General features: G+C 39.3%; 1 protein-coding gene across 2 annotated transcripts in view; it reads left to right on the forward strand.

Annotated features, from left to right (window-relative positions):
* LOC143021928 (copine-8-like) overlaps positions 1-19974 on the forward strand; it is a 758082-nt gene extending 738108 nt beyond the window's left edge. For both annotated transcript variants that reach the window (XM_076179811.1, XM_076179812.1), the window contains one exon: positions 1171-19974. In XM_076179811.1, coding sequence (XP_076035926.1) covers positions 1171-1188 — 18 coding nt within the window. In that variant the 3' untranslated portion in view covers positions 1189-19974. The remainder of the gene's footprint in view (positions 1-1170) is intronic.
* The last annotated feature ends 879 nt before the right edge of the window (positions 19975-20853 follow it).

Raw genomic sequence — 20853 nt, forward strand, 5'->3', positions numbered from 1 at the left:
TTGCATTTAAAACATAGAAAATTTAAAAATGATAAAATTATAAAACTTAATTTCAAATCAACATCAACATTACACATCAAACGTATTTCTGAAACCTTTATTTTCAATAAAATTACATTACATTATAAAACTTTATTTCTTTATTTATTTATATAAAACCCTTCAAACTCGTCACAATCATCACTCTCTGTTTCGAAAAGTTGTTCGAACATATCACAAGATTCCTCAAATATGCCATCATCGTAGGGATCCCAGTCCGGTTCCGGTGAGTCGATTTCGGCTTCGTCATCACTTTCATACAATAAATCATCTTCAGTGCCATTCATGGCATTAGAGATTCCACATTTTTTAAAAGATTTTACGATACTTTTGACCTTAACACTTTCCCAAGCTTTAATAATAAACTCGCAGAGAACATCAAGTGATGCACTATGCATAGCTCCACCTTTTGTAAATGACTTCTCTCCATTCGTCATCTACTCGTTCCATTGATACCTAACGTTATCTTTAAACAGTTTGTTTAAACTTACATCAAGTGGCTGAAGTACAGAAGTTAAGCCACCTGGAATAACAGCAATATCAGTATTGCTTCATGCCAACCGTTGTGTGCGGTGGAGTGAGCTATATCGAACCAGGAACAAATAATTTTTGTTAGTTGACGTGTGTTCTCAGAAAATCATGATACATGATTTGCTTTGTTATTTCATTTATTTTGAATTTATAAGGATACAGCAAGTAATTTATCTGGTATAAGGATACAGTTAAGTAATGAGAAAGAAAAGAGAAAAAGCGGAAAAAACAGGTGATAAACGTAATCAAAACAATTATTTTTGTACGGTAGGTTTGATACACTTATGCTTTTGTAATTTAGCAGTCATCTTATACTGCCGATATGAGATAAATTCATAAAAATTTGCTCTAATTTTGTACCTCGTCTTATACAAAGGTCGTCTTATACATGGAAATATACGGTATTTGTTTATACACAACCTCCTCATCCTCCTTTGTATTTTTATGGTTGATTTTTGTGATAAGCAAGTGGGTCATGAAAGGTATAGATTGTATCCAATAAATGCAAAATAGTTATATTAAATGTTCTTTAAGGTCATATATGTTTACAAAGAACCCCATTTTTTTCTATTTTCAAAATATCTTTTTATTATTTTTCAGAAATCTGTCAGTTCTTAAACAAGGATGGCATTTCATCTGGTGCTGCTTTGGCCCAGGCAGTGTTAAAGGAAGTCCCTTCTCAGTTTTTGGCCTACATGAAAACAAAACAGCCACATGTACAACAGTGAAATTCTGAAAAATATACTCCTCTGTTTTTCACCTTTTGCATGAATGCCAGGATTTTATATGGAGATTTGTATGCAATTCATGCATTTCATTTTCACTGTGTATATTTTCTATTCTATTTTCTTTGACTTTGCTTAGCACTATCCCACCAGCATATAGCAATGAACCGGAACTAATGATTATACTGGGGAGAAACAAGAGGACAGAGCACATATTTTCTACTTTCCATAAGTCATTATATGATAGTAGGAAGAGAGCTATTAAAGGATAAGTGGAAAATTATAGATAAGAAGAAAAGTTTAAACTTATTAAGTTGAAGCTTGTCATATGTATTAGTGACATCAGTAAATTATTCACTGAAACTAATGTACAGTGCTATGTAATGTGTGCATTGAATTTTTACAGGTGGACTAAATCTTCATTCAAGATTTGAATTTACATAGTATGCATAGTATGTATATTGTTGTATTGTTTAAAAGATGTATTTGTAATTCTTATTCAGATTAGAAGTATATAAGTGCCTTGCTTTTGGTAAGAGATATTTTGAATATGTGTATTATCTTAAAAGTCCTAGATCAGCTAATTTGTATCCTTATACTCAAGTGCAATTACATTATATATACTGTATATACAGTGATATTACACATGGAAGTAAGAAAATATTTTGTTACCAGTAGCCAGCACTTCCTTTGGGACAAGATCACACCAAAGAGATGGAGTCATTGAAGAGGTAAAGGAAAGATTTAACTATGGTAGTATGGGGAAGAGTGTCAACCAGAATCAAGAGATTGAAAATTCTTTCTCAACGTAGTCATGAGTTGGTTGATCATCCCAAGATGCCTGAGGTTTCCATCATAACCTTGATTTAGGATGACTACCCATATTGGTATCTAGTAAGGGAAAAAAAGAAGACCTATTTTCCACCTAGGTTTATAATGATACAAAGATGCTACCAGACTCTAAAAGAATAAAGGAGTTCTACATGAAAGCTACTGGTATCAGGTTTGTTAGGATTAGACATTTTTTGTTTTAAACATTGTAAATGATCTGCTTGTTGTTTTAAGTTTTATGTATAGATTTAAATGGAAAAATTGAGGATAAAATAGGTTCATTTTATAGACATATGTGCATATATTGTATATGCATGAATGTATAGTTACATATATAATTAGAATTTCTATGAAAGAATTTCAGCCAAGTTTGCCAAAAGTAGACTTTATGAATGGGTCTTCAGAATATAATGCAGCTTTTATGAATTTTCATATGCTGTTCTTAGTCACTCATTCTGTTGCCTTGGGTATCTTGCAACAACAGATGATAAATATATATATTTTTTCCTAACTTTTACAATGTTACCTGCAAAGTGAAATGGCTAAGTTTGAGGGAAGAGCATCCAAGCTACTTTCATCGCCATCACACTACTCACTTTAACTCTTCCGTGCTTAGAGCATGTGAAAACTGCATCCTCTTACCTGTTGTTGATATGTTCGCAGGGTAAAATAGAAAAGAATAGAGAGGAGTTTGATAATGATAATGGCAGTTGTTGCTTCAAATTTCACTAACTGGAAAGCCATATCCCCACAATGGCTGGCAGCGGTCCTCAGGCCCTTCCGATCCCTCTGAAGAGAAATTTTGATTGTTGTTTATGTTATATAATTTTTACCAGGTTGTGATAGTAGGAGGTGGAGAGCAGTTACTGAATGTTAGCTTTCCTTATATGAAAAAGTGGAGGAAATGCAGTTGAAGATCTTGGGGCCCAGTTTGAGGATCAAGTGTCAGCCCCTTGGGGATCTCAAGATTGAAGTGACAAATTTTGAAATTGAGCATCAGGTAGATGATTTTCTTCCCCATCCATTTTACTGCACCACCACTAGCAGGCTCAAGTCATTTGTCTCAGTAGTTTGAGATGTAAGGTAACAGAGTGAGATGGATAGGAATGTGTAGACAAGACCTGTTCCATGAGAAGGGTGCACTGGTGATGAACTGGCAGTATTGCTGAGAAAGAAAATAAAAAGATAGTCTCCATATGGATTAAGCAGGAAGGAGTGGAAGGAAGTGAGGCTGTTCATCTGACATACTTAGCTGCCTTGCTTTGTGGGTAAAGAAAAATAAAAGCTGGCTTGTGTAAATTGAAGATATACACACACCTCCATTGGTAGTTTTTAGACATTTGTGGATACATTCCATAAAAAGAAACACTAGAATTCAGACCATGATTAGAAATACTACTTTCAGAGAAGCCATAATTATTAAGTTTTCTATAGGAGAACCCCCGTACCTATTTCCTCTCTTCCTCCTCCTCCACCTCCTTTTCTTTCTCTTCCTGTTTCTTTTTTTCTGTTGCTCTTTCTCTGTCTCTCTTCTCAGTTTTCTGTTTTCCCTTCTCTCACTTTCCCTGATGAATGAGGTTGCCCACCTCATTCCTGATATATTTGTTCCCTATGTGAAAAGGATGGGACCAACAGGATTATTTTCATAACCTCTCAGCGAAACCTGTAAATTTTAGCCTGGTAGTGTGTATTTACCTACCTAGTTGTATTATACGGGAAGAGAGCTATGCTCGTGGTGACCCATCTTTGTATCTCTCAGCATCAAGTTTTTTCTTAAAATCTTGAATAGTGTTTGCACACACTGTTTCTTTATCTAATTTGTTCCAAGTATATTACTCTGTGTGGGAAGTTTTTTTTCAATAAGGTATTCTTATCTAAGATTTCCATTCCTTTCATTATTCTATAGATAGTAAGTCTCCTCTTTCCCTTCTTTGTTCCAGAGTTGGTAATTCTAATTTGGACAGTCTTTGCTCATATGTCATTTCAGAAAGAGCTGGTGCTAGTTTTGTTGTTGCTCTTTGTATTCTTTCTAATTTCTTTATATTTTTTTTGGTAGTGGGTGTCCATAGTGTTGCTGCGTACTCGAGTTTTGGTCTTATTAGTGTAGTTTGAATTTTTTTTCATTTCTTCGTCCAAATAAGCAAATTTTATTAATATCTTTATCCGGTGTCATGTCCTTGGTGGATTAAAGAGTGTAATGAGGAATAGACATTTGGGAATGGATGCTAAGAGGAGACTGTATTTACCTAGTTGTATTTACCTAGTTGTATTTTGTGGGAAGGGGAGCTATGCTCGTGTTGTCCCGCCATTGTATCTCTCAGTGTCTAGTTTGCTTTTAAACTCGTGAATGGTTTTTGCGCTTACTATTTCATTATCCAGTTTGTTCCAAGTGTCTAAAACTCTATGTGGAAAACTGTTTTTCTTCAGTTCTCTTCTATAGCTATGTTTTCTTAATTTCCTTCCATGTCCTCTTGTGTTTCTCTTGTCCCAGTTTAGCAATTCTTCTCTATCAAGTATCTCTGTGCCTTTCATGATTCTGTAGATGGTCAGTAGGTCTCCTCTCTCTCTTCTTTGCTCCAGTGTCGGTAGCTCCAGTTTAGCCAATCTCTCCTCGTATGATAGGTTTGCAAGTGCAGGTGCCATTTTTGTAGCTGCTCTTTGGATTCTTTCTATTTTCTTTATGTTCTTTTTGGTATGAAGGAGTGATTGTGCCAACAGCACTGTATGGGACAGAAACATGGAATATAAGAGAGGAAGAGAGAAGGAGTTTGAATGTGTTTGAGATGAGGTGTCTGAGAAGTATGATGGGGCTCGATAGAGTGAGAAATGAGGAGGTGAGGAGGAGAACAGGGGTGGAAAGGGAGTTGTTGTTGTTGTCGTTCCCTAGACTGTCTGTCCGAGCAGTCCCGTCTCCCCAAGGAAGGCCACAGCCAAAACTGGGTTTTCCCACAAATCCTTTATAGAGTGTATGTTGTGTTTGCATGCATGATTGTGTATAATGCAGTCTTCCATTATGTGTTGTATGGTATGTGGTGAAGTGTTACATCCAGGGCAGCTGTTCACAGTGCGGTCATCCAGCCTCTTCTGGTAGCTTAGAAGTGCTGGGTGGTGGCTGCACCGCAGTCTGGCCAGGTGGACTCTGTCCTTTCATGGGAGAGAGGATTCAGAAGGTGGATATCAGGGGGTCTGGCATGCAGCAGTGTGTTGTCTTTCAGTGTGTTAATGGAGCGGTGAGTGATATGATTATGGATATGTTTCCGGAGGCTGGTATTTGGTGGTTGTGGAGGAAGAGAAGAGAGTATCTGTGTGTGATACAGGTTTTTGGGTGTTGTTTTAATGTTTCTTAGTGTGTGTGGGTGTTCTGCTCTGTAGTGTAGCGGGTGTGGTGTGTTTATGGTGGCTGGGGCAAGTGTTTGTGTGCCTCTCATGTCGAGGTGGTCCTTGACTTTGAGGACTTTTGTTTCATGGTGTAAATGGTCTGTAGGTGTTGTATTTGTGCAGCCTGTAATTGTTTTTAGGGCTTTGTTTTGTACGATTTGAAGGGTGTTGTGGTGTGTCTCACTGAGATTAGGAGCCCATGCAGGACTCGCATAATTCATCACTGAGCGTATACATTGTTTGTATATTATTGTATTAGTTTCTTTGTTTTATCCAAATGTTGTTCCAGCGATTGACTTAAGTGCGTTAAGTCTAGGTGTGCATTTGTTTTTTATGTTTGTGATGTGTTGTTTGAAAGACATGGATGTATTGTATGTTACACCAAGAATTTTTTATGTGTTTGTGTGTGGTATTAGTGTTGTTGATATGAGGTATGTATTTGTGTTCTTTTGTCCAGTTGGTGAGAAGTGTTGCTGTAGATTTGGTTGGAGCTATTTTGAGTCAAGGTATGGCTGGATATATCTGCAGCTTTGTGTTACGATGTGTACATGTGATTGTTATGTCGTCTGCTTTGGAAGAGATTTGTATATCTGAGGTGTCTGGTGTGGGTATGTCATGCATGTATAGATTAAAGAGCGTGGGGGATAGAACAGAGCCCTGTGATACTCCATTCTTAATGTTTCTGATGTGCGATGATTGGCCATTATATGACATGTTAGCATTCCTACCTGCCAGATAATTGGCCAGCCATCTTTTGGTGTTATTGTGCATGTCTGTGTTATATATTTTATTTGTTAGGTTGTGGCGGGGGATAGCATCAAAAGCTTTACTAATGTCTAATGTTATAAGAAGTGTTCTGTGATGGGACCTATCTGAATTGATGCCATCTAAAATTCTTTGTGTGAGGTTTATCAGAAGAGTGTTTGTACTCCACAAACACTCTTCTGATAAACCTCACACAAAGAATTTTAGATGGCCTAAAAGCGTGTTGTGAGTCAGCAAGGGTAATATGTGGTGTGACAAGTTTAAGTATTAGGCGTTCAATGACTTTAGAGGGGGTGCAGAGAAGTGTGATTGGGCGGTGCGATGTTGGGATTGTTGGGTCTTTGTTCGGTTTTGGAATGGTGATTATTTTACCATGCTTCCAGATGTCGGGTATAGTGTTGTGTGAATAGCTGTAGTTTGCAATGTTTGTGAGTGCATGTATACCTTGTAGTCCAATGTGTTTTAGGTGGATGTTACTTATGTTATCAGGGCTACAGGCAGATGAGTGCTTGAGATTATGTGTTTTGTCTGACTGTCTATGAAGGGTGTATAGTCTGAGTCTGTGGGAAAGTCTTTCTTACATTGAATAGTGCATCGGTCGTCAGGGTGAGAAGTGAGATGGCTTTTCTTTGCAAAATGATGTATGAGTGTGTTTGCTTGTTGTCTGTTTGAGGGTAGGTTGTTGTCGTGATTATTGCTGCATTAGAGCGTGTTGTGTTACTGTTGGATAGTGTAATGCTGTTGAGTGTTTTGCACAATTTGCTGGTGTTTGTTTTGTGATCAAGTGTATTGATAAAGTTTTGCCAATTTTGTGTTTTTTGTTTGTGTATTTTATTGGCAATCACAGTGTTTAGTGTTTGTATTTGGTCTGCTATGTTTTGAGGGATAGGTGTGGGGGTATTGTGTTTAAGTGTGTCTCGTTGTCTGATGAGGCCTTGGATTTCTGGTGCGAAGTTGGGGTTGTGTGATTTTCTGTTGCCTCTAGGGATGTATCTCTTGTCTGCGTTTTGTATGATTGTATTAAAAGTGTGCACAGCATTGTTTATGTTTGTGATTGGTGTACTGTTAAGTGTTTCAAAATGTTGTTCTGTCTCTTCAGTAAAAGCTTCCCAGTTAGCTCTCTTGTAATTGATGTATGTGTGTCTGTGGCCAACTGGGGTGCATCTTGTTTTGGTGGTGATGATGATTGGAAGGTGGTCAGAACCAAGGGTTCCGACCACTCCCCATGATATTGTTGGGGTTAGGCAGGGGGAGCAGAAGGTGATATCAGGAGAGAAGAGAGTGTATAGGGCTTGGTGTGGGATATGTGTATGATTATGTGTGTTGTTCATGATAGTCAATGAGTCAAACTGAGTCTGTATATCAAGCCCTCTGTCTGTGTCAGGGTTGTCGACATACCAGGCAGACAACTTGGCGTTGAAGTCACCCCCCTTGATCAGGTTGGGGATTAAGGCTAATTGGCTAAATTGAGGCCTGAAGGTGTTTGGAAATGTGGGGGATGATTGGGGGGGAATGTACATGTTAACTATTGTCAGTGTTGATTTGTTGCCTGTGCGGATTCGAATGGATTGGATTTCTGTAGTGTTATCTGTGGTAGGGAGGAGAATTTTGGTTGTGGCACTTGTGTCCACAAAACAGATGGAGTGGTGGATCAGGGTGATGAGTCCACCGCCATTGCCGTCGGTCCGGTCTTGCCTGATGGTGGTGTAATTATGAAATGATGGTGTTTTGTGTGAGTGTCTTAGTTTTGTTTCTTGTATAATTGCAATGTGTATGTTGTGTTGTTTAAGAAAGTGTTTAGGTTCATGTTTATTTTGTGTTAATACCGTCAATGTTGTGTTGTAATATGTTGATGTTGTGTGTTCTGTATGTGTTGTATGTTGCCATTTGGGGTTGAGGTTGGGTTGTTAATGGGGAAGGTATAGGATCTGGGTTAGAGGGGGGGAAAGGAGAGATTGGGGACAAAGTGAAGAGGAGTACTGATTGGGGATAAGGGCAAAGGGAAATTGGGAGTGGGTAAGGGTGCTGGCTGTGGTTGGGGAGGTGGGAGTGGGGTTACTGGAGGGCAGGTAGAACATGTCCAAGTGTTTGTGTATTGGTTTGTGTCAGCAAGTGTTGTACAAGTGAGGTGGGCCCAGTTTTTGCACATATTGCACTGAACTGAGCCCTTTGTCTGCTCGAGGTAATGGGTTTAGAGCATGTTGGACATGTGTATTTTGTGGTGGGCCCAGGATTGCTCTCGATATCTCCGGCTAAAAGTAGAAGAAGAGGGGTGATCGCCGGAAAATCACCCCTCGGTGCAGAAAAAACATAACATTGCATGTTGAGAAAAAGGATTGTGGTACTCCCCAAGGCAGTCGTAGCTCCTCTTGGGGATCGGTGCCACCTGCGTAGAGCCGGTGGCCAGGGCTGGTTGCCACCATTTGGCCCCCAACTCTTGGGGTTGGGGGGTGGTCCCACGACGTAGATGCTGCGGCTCCAGGACCTGGAAAGGGAGTTGGGAAATAGGGTTGATGAAAGAGTATTAGGATGGTTTCGACACATGAAAAGAATGAGCGAAGAAAGACTAGTAAAAGAGGTATGGAAGGCAGATGTGGAGGGAGTGAACATGAGGGGATGTCCTAGGATGAGGTGGATGGATGGGGTGAAGGGGGCTTTGGGGAAGAGGGGAATGTCTGTTGAGGAAGGACGGGAGAGGACAGAAGACAGGGGTGAATGGAGAATAGTTGTATATGGATGATGTTGTGATGCATGAGGTGGAATGGGAGGGGGGATGAGTGGTGAGGTAGTATGTGTGAGCAAAATTTGACACAGCCCGAAGGACGGAGAGGGGGGGGTCGCCGATTTAATGAAGCGGCCTTGCTGTGGATGTGCTGTGTCTTGCGACACTGCTTCTGACCCAGGGCAGTGGACAAGGTGCAGGGATGACCCGTCATCCAGGAGGTGCTCAGATAAGAGGGAGGGTGGAGGGGTGTGGAGTGTATTCAGGGATGGAAAGGGTGGGAATGATTTTATGCCTTTTCCTTTTTGGTTACCTCCCTTGTAAGGGGGGAAAAAGCCTTGGTATATGTATGTCCTTGCTGATTATCACTCCAAGATCTTTCTCAGAGTTTACTTTTTTGACCTCTTCACCAATTTTGTAATCTTTCGATATTCTGTTTTTACTTTTTCCAAATTCCATTATACTACATTTCTTGATATTGAATTTTACTTCCCACTTTTGAGTCCATTTCCAGATCTTGTCCAAGTCTTGTTGTAATGAGTTGCAGTCTTCCTCCGTTTTTACTTTCTGTAGTATTTTTGCGTCATCTGCAAAGAAATCCATGTAACTCTACTCCTTCATCCATGTCATTTATGTATGTGGCAAACATGATCGGGGCCAGTACTGATCCCTGCGGGACACCACTTATCACTTCCTCCCAGTCAGGAAGTCTTTCATCCATTCCAATAATTTTCCTTTGATGCCACCTAATGACTCTATCTTCCTTATTATTTTTTTGTGTGGTACCTTATCAAATGCCTTTTGTTGATGTACATCTGACCCTGATATTCATGGATGTTATGGGACAGAATAATTTCCAGGCCTCCAAGACCCATGCTATACACAAAGAATAACCAAGGGAAGGCACTTGAATTGATAAAAGAAAGCAAATTGTATTCAACACAACCTATGAAAAAAATGTAAATGGCAAATGTGGAACTGCAAATGTGAGGGGTCAGGTGTACTTGCTTCTTACATCTAAGGATTGATGTATCCTTCTCTGTCAGGCCTCGTTGATTTATATCTACTGCATATACAAGACATCAGTCACCTCATCTTACAATACTATATTCTTGCCTTGTCCAGATAACACAATAGTTATGCTACAAGTTATTTGTGAGCCAACTTGGTGGCTCGTGCCAGTTACCTGAGAGCCTTGGGTCTCCTGCAAGAGTGACCAAGGACAATGAGTTGATTGACTGATTTATACTATCACTGTCCAGATGTGAAAGTTTTTATATATTTATCATTTCAAGCTCATACTTAGACATAGACATAGACATAGAAGGGTCCCGGAAGAGGCTATTGAGCCTGTGACTCCAGCTCTAAATGACTAAAACTTAGGTCATCTGGGGTCTAGTGGTCACTGTGGTCTAGGTGTTTGTTATTTATTTGAGCTGTGTAATCGAATATTTGATCTTGATGTTTCCATACACTATCCAATCTCTTTTCAAAACTCACAACTGAATTTGCATTCACAACATGATCAGGAAGACTATTCCAGTTGTTCACAACACGACTGCAGAAAGTGAATTTCCTGATGTCCAATCTTGGGCGCTGCTTGTAGATCCTCTTGGTGTGTCCTCGAGTCACTGAACCGGCAAGTTCAATAAATAATCCCCTGCTCACTTCACTATCATATAAATTGTTCACAATTTTAAAGGTTTCTATCATGTCCCCTCTTGATCTACTGTATGATAGTGTAGGAAGGTACAATTTCATCAATCGTTCAGGGTAAGGCAAATCCTTCAGGCTAGGGACCAACTTTGTTGCTCTTCTTTGAACTGTTTCCACAGCCTCAATGTCCTTTTTCTTGTATGGACACCATACCTGATTAGCGTATTCCAAATGTGGTCGTACTAGTGCAATGTATAATGACTTGAATATGGTCTTGTTCAATGTTACGAAAGTTCTTCTTATTAGCCCAACTAGTCTATTTGCCTTATTGATTTTCTCAGCCAAGTGTGGTGTGAACTTCAGCTCGTCATCAATTACAACTCCTAGATCCTTCTCTACTTTGATTCCTGTCAATTCTTCTTCCATAGAATATTTCCTAATGTCCACATTTGATTTCCCGATTCTCATCACACAGCACTTCTTGGGATGAAATCTCATCAGCCACTTCTATGACCAGCTTCTCATCCTCACGAGATCTTCTTGCAATTTCTCACAGTCCTGGATTTCATGAATCCTCCTGAATACTTTAGTGTCGTCTGCATACAAGAATAATTCGCTGTCGATTACAGAATCTGGCAAGTCATTAATATATAAAACAAACAGTAGCGGACCCAGCACAGATCCCTGAGGTACACCGCTGTGGAGGTGGGGGAAGGGTGTCCATTTGCAAGGTTGATGGATTGATCTTAAAGTGCTCAGTTGCTGGAAGTTTTTTGAATATGAGTACATATAGTCTTGGGGCACATATTTTTCAGTGATCATTCTCTGATCATTTTATATGAATGCTGTTCAACCATTTGAGATTTATCTAATCTACTCATCACTTGATAATATAAAAGGGTTTGATAGATATCAAAAGTATGGGTTTGATAAATATCTTGGTAAAGCAGGGAGGGTTAAACCATCTTTGGCTGTTGGGTCTTGTTGTAGAGAACAGCTGTGCCTCACTGTACTTCTTTTAATGCAAGCAATATGACTGGGGACATGGCAACTCCTCATACCTGAAGTACTGAGATTGGAGGGATGGTTTTATTTGTTTATTTTGATTTATTTGAATTTACATGGACCATAAGAGAGGAAGAGAGAAAAGTTTAAATTTGTTTGAGATGAAATGTCTGAGAAGTAGGGTATTGGTTATAAAGTTGTATAGAGTGAGAAATGAGGAGGATGAGGGCAAGGATGGAAAAGGAGTTGGGGGATAGGGTTGATGAAAAAGTATTGGGATGGTTTAGATGTGTGGAAAGGATGAGTGAAGAAAGATTTGTAAGAGAAGTGTGGAAGGTAGAGGTGGTGGATGGAGTGAACATGAAGGGGGGAACCAAGAATGAAATGGATGGATGTGGTAAAAGGTGCACTGATCAAGAGGGGGATATCTGTTGAGGAAGGAAGGGAGAAGACAGAAGATAGGGGTGAGTGGAGAATGGTTGTGTATGGATGATGCTTTGATACATGGGAATGGGTGGAGGATGGAGGGGTTAGGGTGTGGTTATGTGTGAATGATATTTTGACACAGCCCAAAGGGATTTCTTCTTCAATGTTTCTGCATGAAGCAGCCTTGCTATGGATGTGCTACATCTTGCTATATTGCTTCTGACCCAGGGCAATGGGAGTGGAGTAGATGGGGATCAAATAGGTGGGAGTGGAATTATGCCTTTTGACTTTGGCTACCTCCCTTGTAAGGGGGAAAAAAGTCCTTGGTATATGTATGTATTTTACTTTATTTAAAATAACTGAGGCTTACCAGTGCCATATGGTAAGTTGCTGGTGGCACAATCACAAGTGTGCTGGTTTTATATTTTCCTAGTGATGGTTTTGAGTCCCATATTTTTCTCTTAACTCCCAGCAGTGACTGCTATGTGCTCCAACAGTCCAAGTGCACAGGATGAAAGTGATGGCTTTGGCCACAGCTACACATCTTCTGGGATAGGCTCTTCACCTTTTTACACATGGTAAAACTGGGGGCAGACCCTCTTTGGCTGTTGTTTTTAAGCCAAGCAGTATGGCAGGGGACATGACAACCCATTATTCCTGAGGCACTGAGATGGGTTGGATGATTTTATTTCTTGATTTATATATATCATATTTTGTTGTATGTTATTTTATTTAATATCTTTTAAAGTTTCCTAGAACTTATTCTATAAGTTGCTAAGTTACCCCTCAATATTACAGATAATGTTTTTACTTCTTTTTCAAAAATATTTGTTCTGATATTTTTCTTTGGTTTAGTTTGTAGCGTTTGCTTAAGGGATTGTTATTGGTGGCTGTATAGGTGGCTTCCGAGGCCAATATCAGAAGTACTATAGGTTGGACATGAGATAATGTCCCCAGGATCTGGAAGACTATTTTATAAGTGATAAGGCATATCATATATATACATACATATATCAAAAGGCCTTTTCTCCTTTTTAAGTCAAACCATAACCCACCCCACACCCACCCTACACCCATCCAAAAACCTATTTGTTGTCCCTTCCCATCTTCCCATGTTATGGATGAAGGGTCATCACTGTCTTTTGCCACACTGCTTGGATCAGAGACAGTGCAGCAAAACACATTACTTCCATTGCAGGGCCTAACACCAGAGTTGATTTACCCCTACCACTCTGTCATATTATGACTATCTTGTATATGATTCTTGCTTTTATTGGCAACCAGTGGAGTGCTATTAAAATAGGAGTCATTGTGCCATATAGATATTCTTATAAGTCTAGCTGTTCTATTTTGTAGTCATGATTTGGATGCTAACTGGTCAAATGGGCCAGAATATCACTATTTGTAGTGGAGTTTGAGGTGACAGCAGTTCAAACCTTGCCACCAGTGAATTGGAACAAGGGCATGGATCATTGAATTCCACACAACAAAGTCCTCTGTAAGGGCAATATCCTGGACTCCTGATAAGGGGGAGTTCCCAACATTAAACCGCATCATCATCACCATCTTCATTTGGTTTCCTGAAATCTGCTGCTCATCTTCAAGAGGGAGCAGAGCAATAGATTGATTGATTTGGTAAACTGCAATAGAGTTGAAATCATCTACATTCTTAAAATTCCTCATGTTCAAATAAAATTATGTTTTGATGTATAGTGGGTTTGTATATTTTGTGCATGCTTTGTTCTCAATATCATGTGGTGAACTAGTGATTCATGAAACTTTTCATTTATGCTTACATCTTAACCTCTTCCATACAATGATGTCTATGTAAGCATTATGAGGAGCAAGTGGGTATATGAAGATGCCAATGTTGGCATCATTTTTATTCTTATTTTGTAGTTGTAGCTGAGTGACCCCTGAATTCTGTGAACTGGCTTGATCATATTTTCTGTGTTTATTATTACTCAGTGAAAGAGAATGAGTAGTACAGCAGTGACATTATATTTTATAGTGCAAGTATTGTGATACATCAATCATCGTACCTCAGGCATCCAATGCTGTGGGCAAGAATTTAACTCGTATTGAAGAGGTTAAAGGCGCTGATTGTACTGGCACTATTTTAATGAGAACTTTCTTAAACTATTCCAGAGTCTAAAATGATAATCATTTAAGAAATGTTTAGACATGAAAACTAATGGTACTATAAAACATCCTATACATTGAAAGGAATTTTATTTCAATCTTCTTACTTTGATTATAGGACTGACATGTGCAGCTTTTAGATGATACCTAGTTGTCTTGCATCCACTTATGCTTCTCATAATCAATTCTCTATTTCCATATAATTTTCCTACTGCTACAGGGATCATTTTTTGGTGGAAGGTAAGTTGAGAGTGGAGGATAGATGGAGAAAGAGGAAAGGGACAAAAGGTAGGGAGGTGCTTAGAGTGAACTCTTTAAATGAAAAGGAGAAGGAGTACAAGAAGAAGCTGAAGGAGGAGTGGGAGGGAGTGAAGGATAGAGTAGAGCTAGGTGTGGAGGAGGAATGGGGATGGTTCAAGGAGGGAGTCACAAAGTGTGCAAGGATGGTGTGTGGAACAAGAAGGACAGGAGGAAATAGAAGGAAGGGTAGTGAATGGTGGGATGAGGAAACAAAGAAGGTTGTAGAAGAGAAGAAGCGAGCTTTCACAGATTGGTTACAAAATAGGACGAGGGAGTCATATGAGAGGTACAAAGAAAAGAAAAGAGAAGTAAAGCCAAAGGTAAAGGAGGCAAACAGGAGAGCAGATGTGAAGTGGAGTAAGAGTATGACAGAAAATTTTGAAAGTGATAAAAAGATGTTTTGGAAAGAAATTAAGAGAGGAAGAGGAGGCAAATCAAGTAGAGAAGAAAAGGTAAAAGGTACAGATGGAGAGATGATAATGGAAGAGAAGGCAGTAAGGGGAAGATGGGCAGAATATTTTAGGGAGTTGCTAAATGTGAAGGAGGATAGGGAGGGAAAGATAGCTGCAGTGGGAAATGCTAAGAAAATGAGAGTGATGAGTGAGGAAAATGGAGGAGAAATAAGGAAGGATGAAGTGAAGGCAGTTGTTAAGATGATGAAAGCAGGTAAGGCACCTGGTCTGAATGGATGCCATGCAGAATGTCTAAAAAAAAGGAGGTACAGTGATGGTGGACTGGCTGGTGAGGTTATTTAATGTTTGCTGGAGAGAGGGTAGAGTGCCAGAGGACTGGAGGAGTGCCTGTATAGTTCCTCTTTACAAGGGAAAAGGGGACAAGTGTGAATGTAGTAGTTTCAGAGGGATTAGCTTGTTAAGTGTAGTTGGGAAGGCTTATGAGAGGATCTTGATTGAGAGGATTAGGAGAGGAACAGAAGGAGTAATTGGTGAGGAACAGTGTGGATTTAGGACGGGTAGAGGTTGTGTAGATCAGATCTTTGTGGTAAGACAGATATGTGAGAAAGCTATAGGAAAGGGGAAGGATGTTTTTTGGGCCTTTATGGATCTGGAAAAGGCTTACGACAGGGTAGACAGAAAGGCACTGTGGGAGGTTTTGCAGATATACGGGATAGGAGGAAAGCTTCTAGGAACTGTCAAGAGTTTTTATGAGAGTAGTAGAGCTTGTGTCAGGATTAGAAATGGAGAAAGTGAGTGGTTCGAGGTAAAGGTGGGACTTCGTCAAGGATGCGTTATGTCACCCTGGCTGTTCAACTTATACATGGATGGGGTAGTGCGAGAGATAAATGCAAGGGTAGTGGGTCAGGGATTGGAGATGGTTAAAGAAAATGGAGAAAAGTGGGAGGTGAGCCAGTTGTTGTTTGCGGACGACACTGCGCTTGTGGCAGGATCGGAGGAGGGATTGAGGAAGTTGGTGACAGAGTTTGGGAGAGTGTGTGATAGAAGAAAGCTGAAGATGAATGTGGGTAAAAGTAAGGTGATGAGATGTACAAGGGGTGAAAGTGGCGTTAGTATGGAAGTGAGCATTAAGGGAGAGTGACTGGAGGAAGTGAATAGTTTTAGATACTTGGGTGCAAATGTGGCAGGAAAAGGTGGAGTGAAGGTGGAGGTAGAATGTAGATTGAGAGAAGCGAGTAAATGCCTTGGTGGATTAAAAAGTGTAATGAGGAATAGAGATTTGGGAATGGATGCTAAGAGGAGACTATATGAAGGAGTGATTGTGCCAACAGCACTGTATGGGGCAGAAACATGGAACATAAGAGAGGAAGAGAGAAGGAGTTTGAATGTGTTTGAGATGAGGTGTCTGTTGAGGAAGGATGGGAGAGGACAGAAGACAAGGGTGAATGGAGAATGGATGTATATGGATGATGATGTGATGCATGAGGTGGAATGGGCGGGGATGAGGTAGTATGTGTGAGCAGATTTTGATGCAGCCCGAAGGGATTTCTCCCAGTCTTCTCCTTTATGTATGAGGGGACGGAGAGGGGGGGTTGCCGATTTAATGAAGCAGCCTTGCTGTGGATGTGCTGTGTCTTGCGACACTGCTTCTGACCCTGGGCAGTGGACAAGGTGCAGGGATGACCCGTCATCCAGGAGGTGCTAAGATGAGAGGGAGGGTGGAGGGATGTGGAGTGTATTCAGGGATGGAATGGGTGGGAGTGATTTTATGCCTTTTCCTTTTTGGCTACCTCCCTTGTAAGGAGGAAAAAGCCTTGGTATATGTGTGTATGTATGTATGTGCTTGTAAGGGATACTGGTCTGAAGTTTATAGGATCTTTGTTTCCTCCTTTATATATTGGTACTATGTTTGCATCTTTCCAGTCTTGTGGTACCTTTCCTTCTTTGAGTGAAAAGTCTATTATCTTGTATGATTTGTCTGTCAGTTCATCTATACACTCAGTATCCAATTTGCAATTCCATCTGGTCCATGTGATTTCCTAACATCTAGGTTTTTTATTTGGTCTCTTATTTCTCTCTGTGTTACCTTTATTTCTTTCATTTTAGGGGGTCTTTCTTGTTGTCCATCTTCCCAAATTTGTGAGCTCTCAATTCAGACCTGAAATTTCTTATTATAACTTCTGTGTCATCTATATATTCTTTATCTCCATGCAGTTTTACAATTTTGTTTAGGTTGATCCTTACATTTGTCTATAATATCTTTTTCATAATTTCTTTTTTCTTTCCTGCATATATTCACATATTCATTCCTAAGTTTTATATATGTTTGCCATTTGGATGTTTTTTTTTTTTTTTTGTCTCTTTTTCCATCTTTTCCAGGCTTTGTCTCTTCTGTCTTTAGCCTCACAGCACTTTATGTTATACCAACACTTTATATAAATCTCTTTTTGCTTCTTCTTTGGTACATATTTATCAATTCCTTCCTTGTACTTTTCTTTGAATATGTTCCATTTGTCTTCCATCTTTGTTTCCTCTTTGGAGAATTTATCCCAGTTTGTGTTTTGGAATTTTTTTCTTAGTTTTATAAAATCCTTCTCTATGTTTATCATTCCTTCCTACATTTTGTTCTTTTAATTCAAACTCTATTAGTATATGGTCACTCTTTCCTGTTGGTGTTTTATACTCCATTTTGTTCACAATATCTGGTTCAAAAGTTAATATTAAGTCTAGTTTTGACAGTTCTTCATTGTTTCTATATCTAGTATTTTCCTTAACCCATTGTGTTAAGGTGTATGCGATGGTCATATCCAGTAGAATGTTGCTCCAAAGTTCTTCTCCCCCTTTTACTATCATTTTTTCCCAGATTATATCCTTTGCATTAAAATCACCCATGATTACTATGTTACCACCCTCTTTCAGTAACTCATTTAACACATTGTGTCTTCCAGTAATTTAGAATGATTGCTATCAAACCAAGCTTGTGTTTTTGGTGGCACATACACTGCTACAAATTTTCTGCTTTTCATCTTTTTGTTTACAATTTTAATCATAATTAATTCCACATTACTTTTGCCTTCATTAATCTTTGTCACATTTAAACCCTTTTTGGTCAATATCATGACACCTCCCTGCTTGTCTGTTCTATTTTTTGCCCAGTGGTTGTATAGACCTTGTCCCACTATACTTGTTGATAGAAGACCTTTTATTTTTGTCTCTACAATTCCCATAATGTCAGATTTCTCTATTTCTAGATAGTCGTTTAGTTTATTAATTCCAGAGATCATACCATAGATATTTGTGTATGCCATTTTTAGTTTCATATTTTCTTCTCTTATTTGGTTTAAGATTCCATTTTTTTGATGTACCATTTTTTCGGTTTCTATCATCGGCTTCAATTCTGAGAGCCTTGTCTTTCTCTTTTTCCTCAACACCCATTTCCTTTTTTATCCATATATGTTTGAATTTCTCATTGTTTGCCAATTTAACCGCTTTTGATAATATCTCCTTGGCTATCATTTGAGTTCTTAGTTGTATCTTCAGAGGTCTATGTTGTTTTTCTTTTGAATATTTGCCTATCCTGTTGATTTCGTCAATTTCTTTGTCAAAATTTTGCTCTTCGTCCTATATTTCTTTCAAATTTTCCTTAGCTGTTTCCTTCCCCCCTTATCTCTCAGGCATTTATACATGTGTTTGAGATGAGGTGCCTGAGAAGTATGATAGGGGTTACTAGTCTGGATAGAGTGAGAAATGAAGAGGTAAGGAGGAGAACAGGGGTGGAAAGGGAGTTGTTAGATAGGGTTGATGAAAGAGTATTGGGGTGGTTTGGACACATGGAAAGAATGAGTGAAGAAGGATTAGTGAAGGTGTGGAAGGCAGAGGTAGAAGGAATAAACATGAGGGGGCGACCAAGGATGAGATGGATGGATTGGGTAAAAGGGGCATTTGGGAAAGATGGGAATGTCTGTTCAGGAAAAATGGGAGAAGACAGAAGATATGGGTGAATGGAGAATGGTTGTGTATGGATGATACTGTGATGCATAAAAGGGAGTGGGTGGGGGATGGGGGTGAGGGAGTAGGCATGAAAAATAAATTGACACAGCTTGAAGGGATTTCTCCCTGTCTTCTCCATTTCTGCATGAGGGGACGGAGAAGGAGGAGTCGGCGATATAATGAAGCAGCGTTGCTGTGGATGTGCTGTGTCTTGTGACACTGCTTCTGACCCAGGGCAGTGGGCAATATGCAGGGATGACCATCTAGGAGGAGCCAAGATAAGAGGGAGGGTGGATGGGAGTGGAGTATATGGGGATGGAATGGGGGGGGGGAGTGGATTTTATGCGTTTATTTTTTGGCTACCTTTGTAAGAGGGAAAACCTTTGGTATATGTACATAGAATCTTAGAGGATATTGGAAAACTTATCAATGTAATGAGTATGTTTATATTTAGGTGGGGTTATTATAATATTAATCTAAAATCATTTATATATATATATATATATATATATATACACAGTGAGTCCTCCTTATACAGTAATTCTTTATCCAGTAAATTCACTGTTACGGTATTTGGTAATTATTACCCTTGATTCTATTTACAGTAAGGAAAATTCACAGATATGGTATCCGCTAGATATTTTGAAGAGGAAAGAGCAAGGAAAAGGTATGTCTGCCGTATCCTATTATTACATGTTATAATGGGTTCGGTATATGGTAATTTCAAATTGTGGTAAGGTTTTCAGGAATGCACATTTACTGTAAAATGAGGACTTACTGTATACAGTATATATATGTATATATTCCTCTTTTACAATAACAATGATATTATCTCATGAATTAGGGTAAGATATTTTTGTGTTTGTCTCACCATGTTTATAGTTGGTGATGCATGTATCTTTCCTGCATTGATTTAATCTTACATTATTAGGCCTACTCCAGGATTTACCATGACAAAAATTTCTCTGCGAGGTTGTGACTGGGATTCTGATTAAATAATAGTACATCAGGGAAGCTGTATGAAAATACATAAATTAAATTTTTAAAGTCATTGATATGTTGTCTTGTTAATGCCAGATGATTTTGTACAGTTGAAGGGTAACCCCATGAATTGAAGGTTAAATGTTGTTCATTATGATCAATTTTATACTCTTGAAATTCTGTTATGTAACAGCCGATGAGATAATTCAGTAGTGGGAATTAACCATCATCAAAAAGGTTACTAATTACCAGAGCTGGGCACCTGCTAGTTTTTCGTTAGTCCGCAAATCACTAATCCACTAATTTTCTTGGCCATTCCGCTATCGCTATTTCCGCTAATTTCCAAGGTTCGCCGGTCCGCTAATGCTAATCAATCTACAACAGTCCGCTAACCTTTTTTTTAGTTAGCTAAATCTGCAAAAACAGAATTTTTAATGAAATGAATAAAATGATGCTACCTTATATACAGAGTTTAAGTTTTATTTCAGTATCAAAACAGATAAAAATCAGGCATTTGCAAGTACTGCACATTCTCTTCTTCTTCCTCCTCCTCCTCCATCTGGGATACTCCCCACGATGCTGCCTTTCGTAGTGGCTCTTGATGTTGTAGTTGGAGGTCGCCGAGTAGGTGATCTCTTTGTTGCAGATTGTGCATTTCACCTTTCCATTCGTTTTGCCTGGGCCATAGTAAGTTTTTATGTGCTGGAAGATCGGCGGCAGGCTGTCCACGGGCACATTGTCCTGGGCTCGCCTGCTGTCTCCCTGGCAGCTGGAAGTGCCAGGCCTTGATATCTGTTCTTCCTCACTCGGCCTCATGGAGGTTGCACTACCACACCGACTTGAAGGCAACGGCATCAGAAATGTGTCCATTTTAATTTTCAATTTTACTCTATCTGTTAGATTCAAAGTGTTGAAAGTAGAAAAATGTATATTGTAACGATATCAGTAA

Source organism: Oratosquilla oratoria, chromosome 43 (genome assembly GCF_046742065.1).
Source record: "Oratosquilla oratoria isolate Oo_2021 chromosome 43, ASM4674206v1, whole genome shotgun sequence".
NCBI lineage: Eukaryota > Metazoa > Arthropoda > Malacostraca > Stomatopoda > Squillidae > Oratosquilla > Oratosquilla oratoria.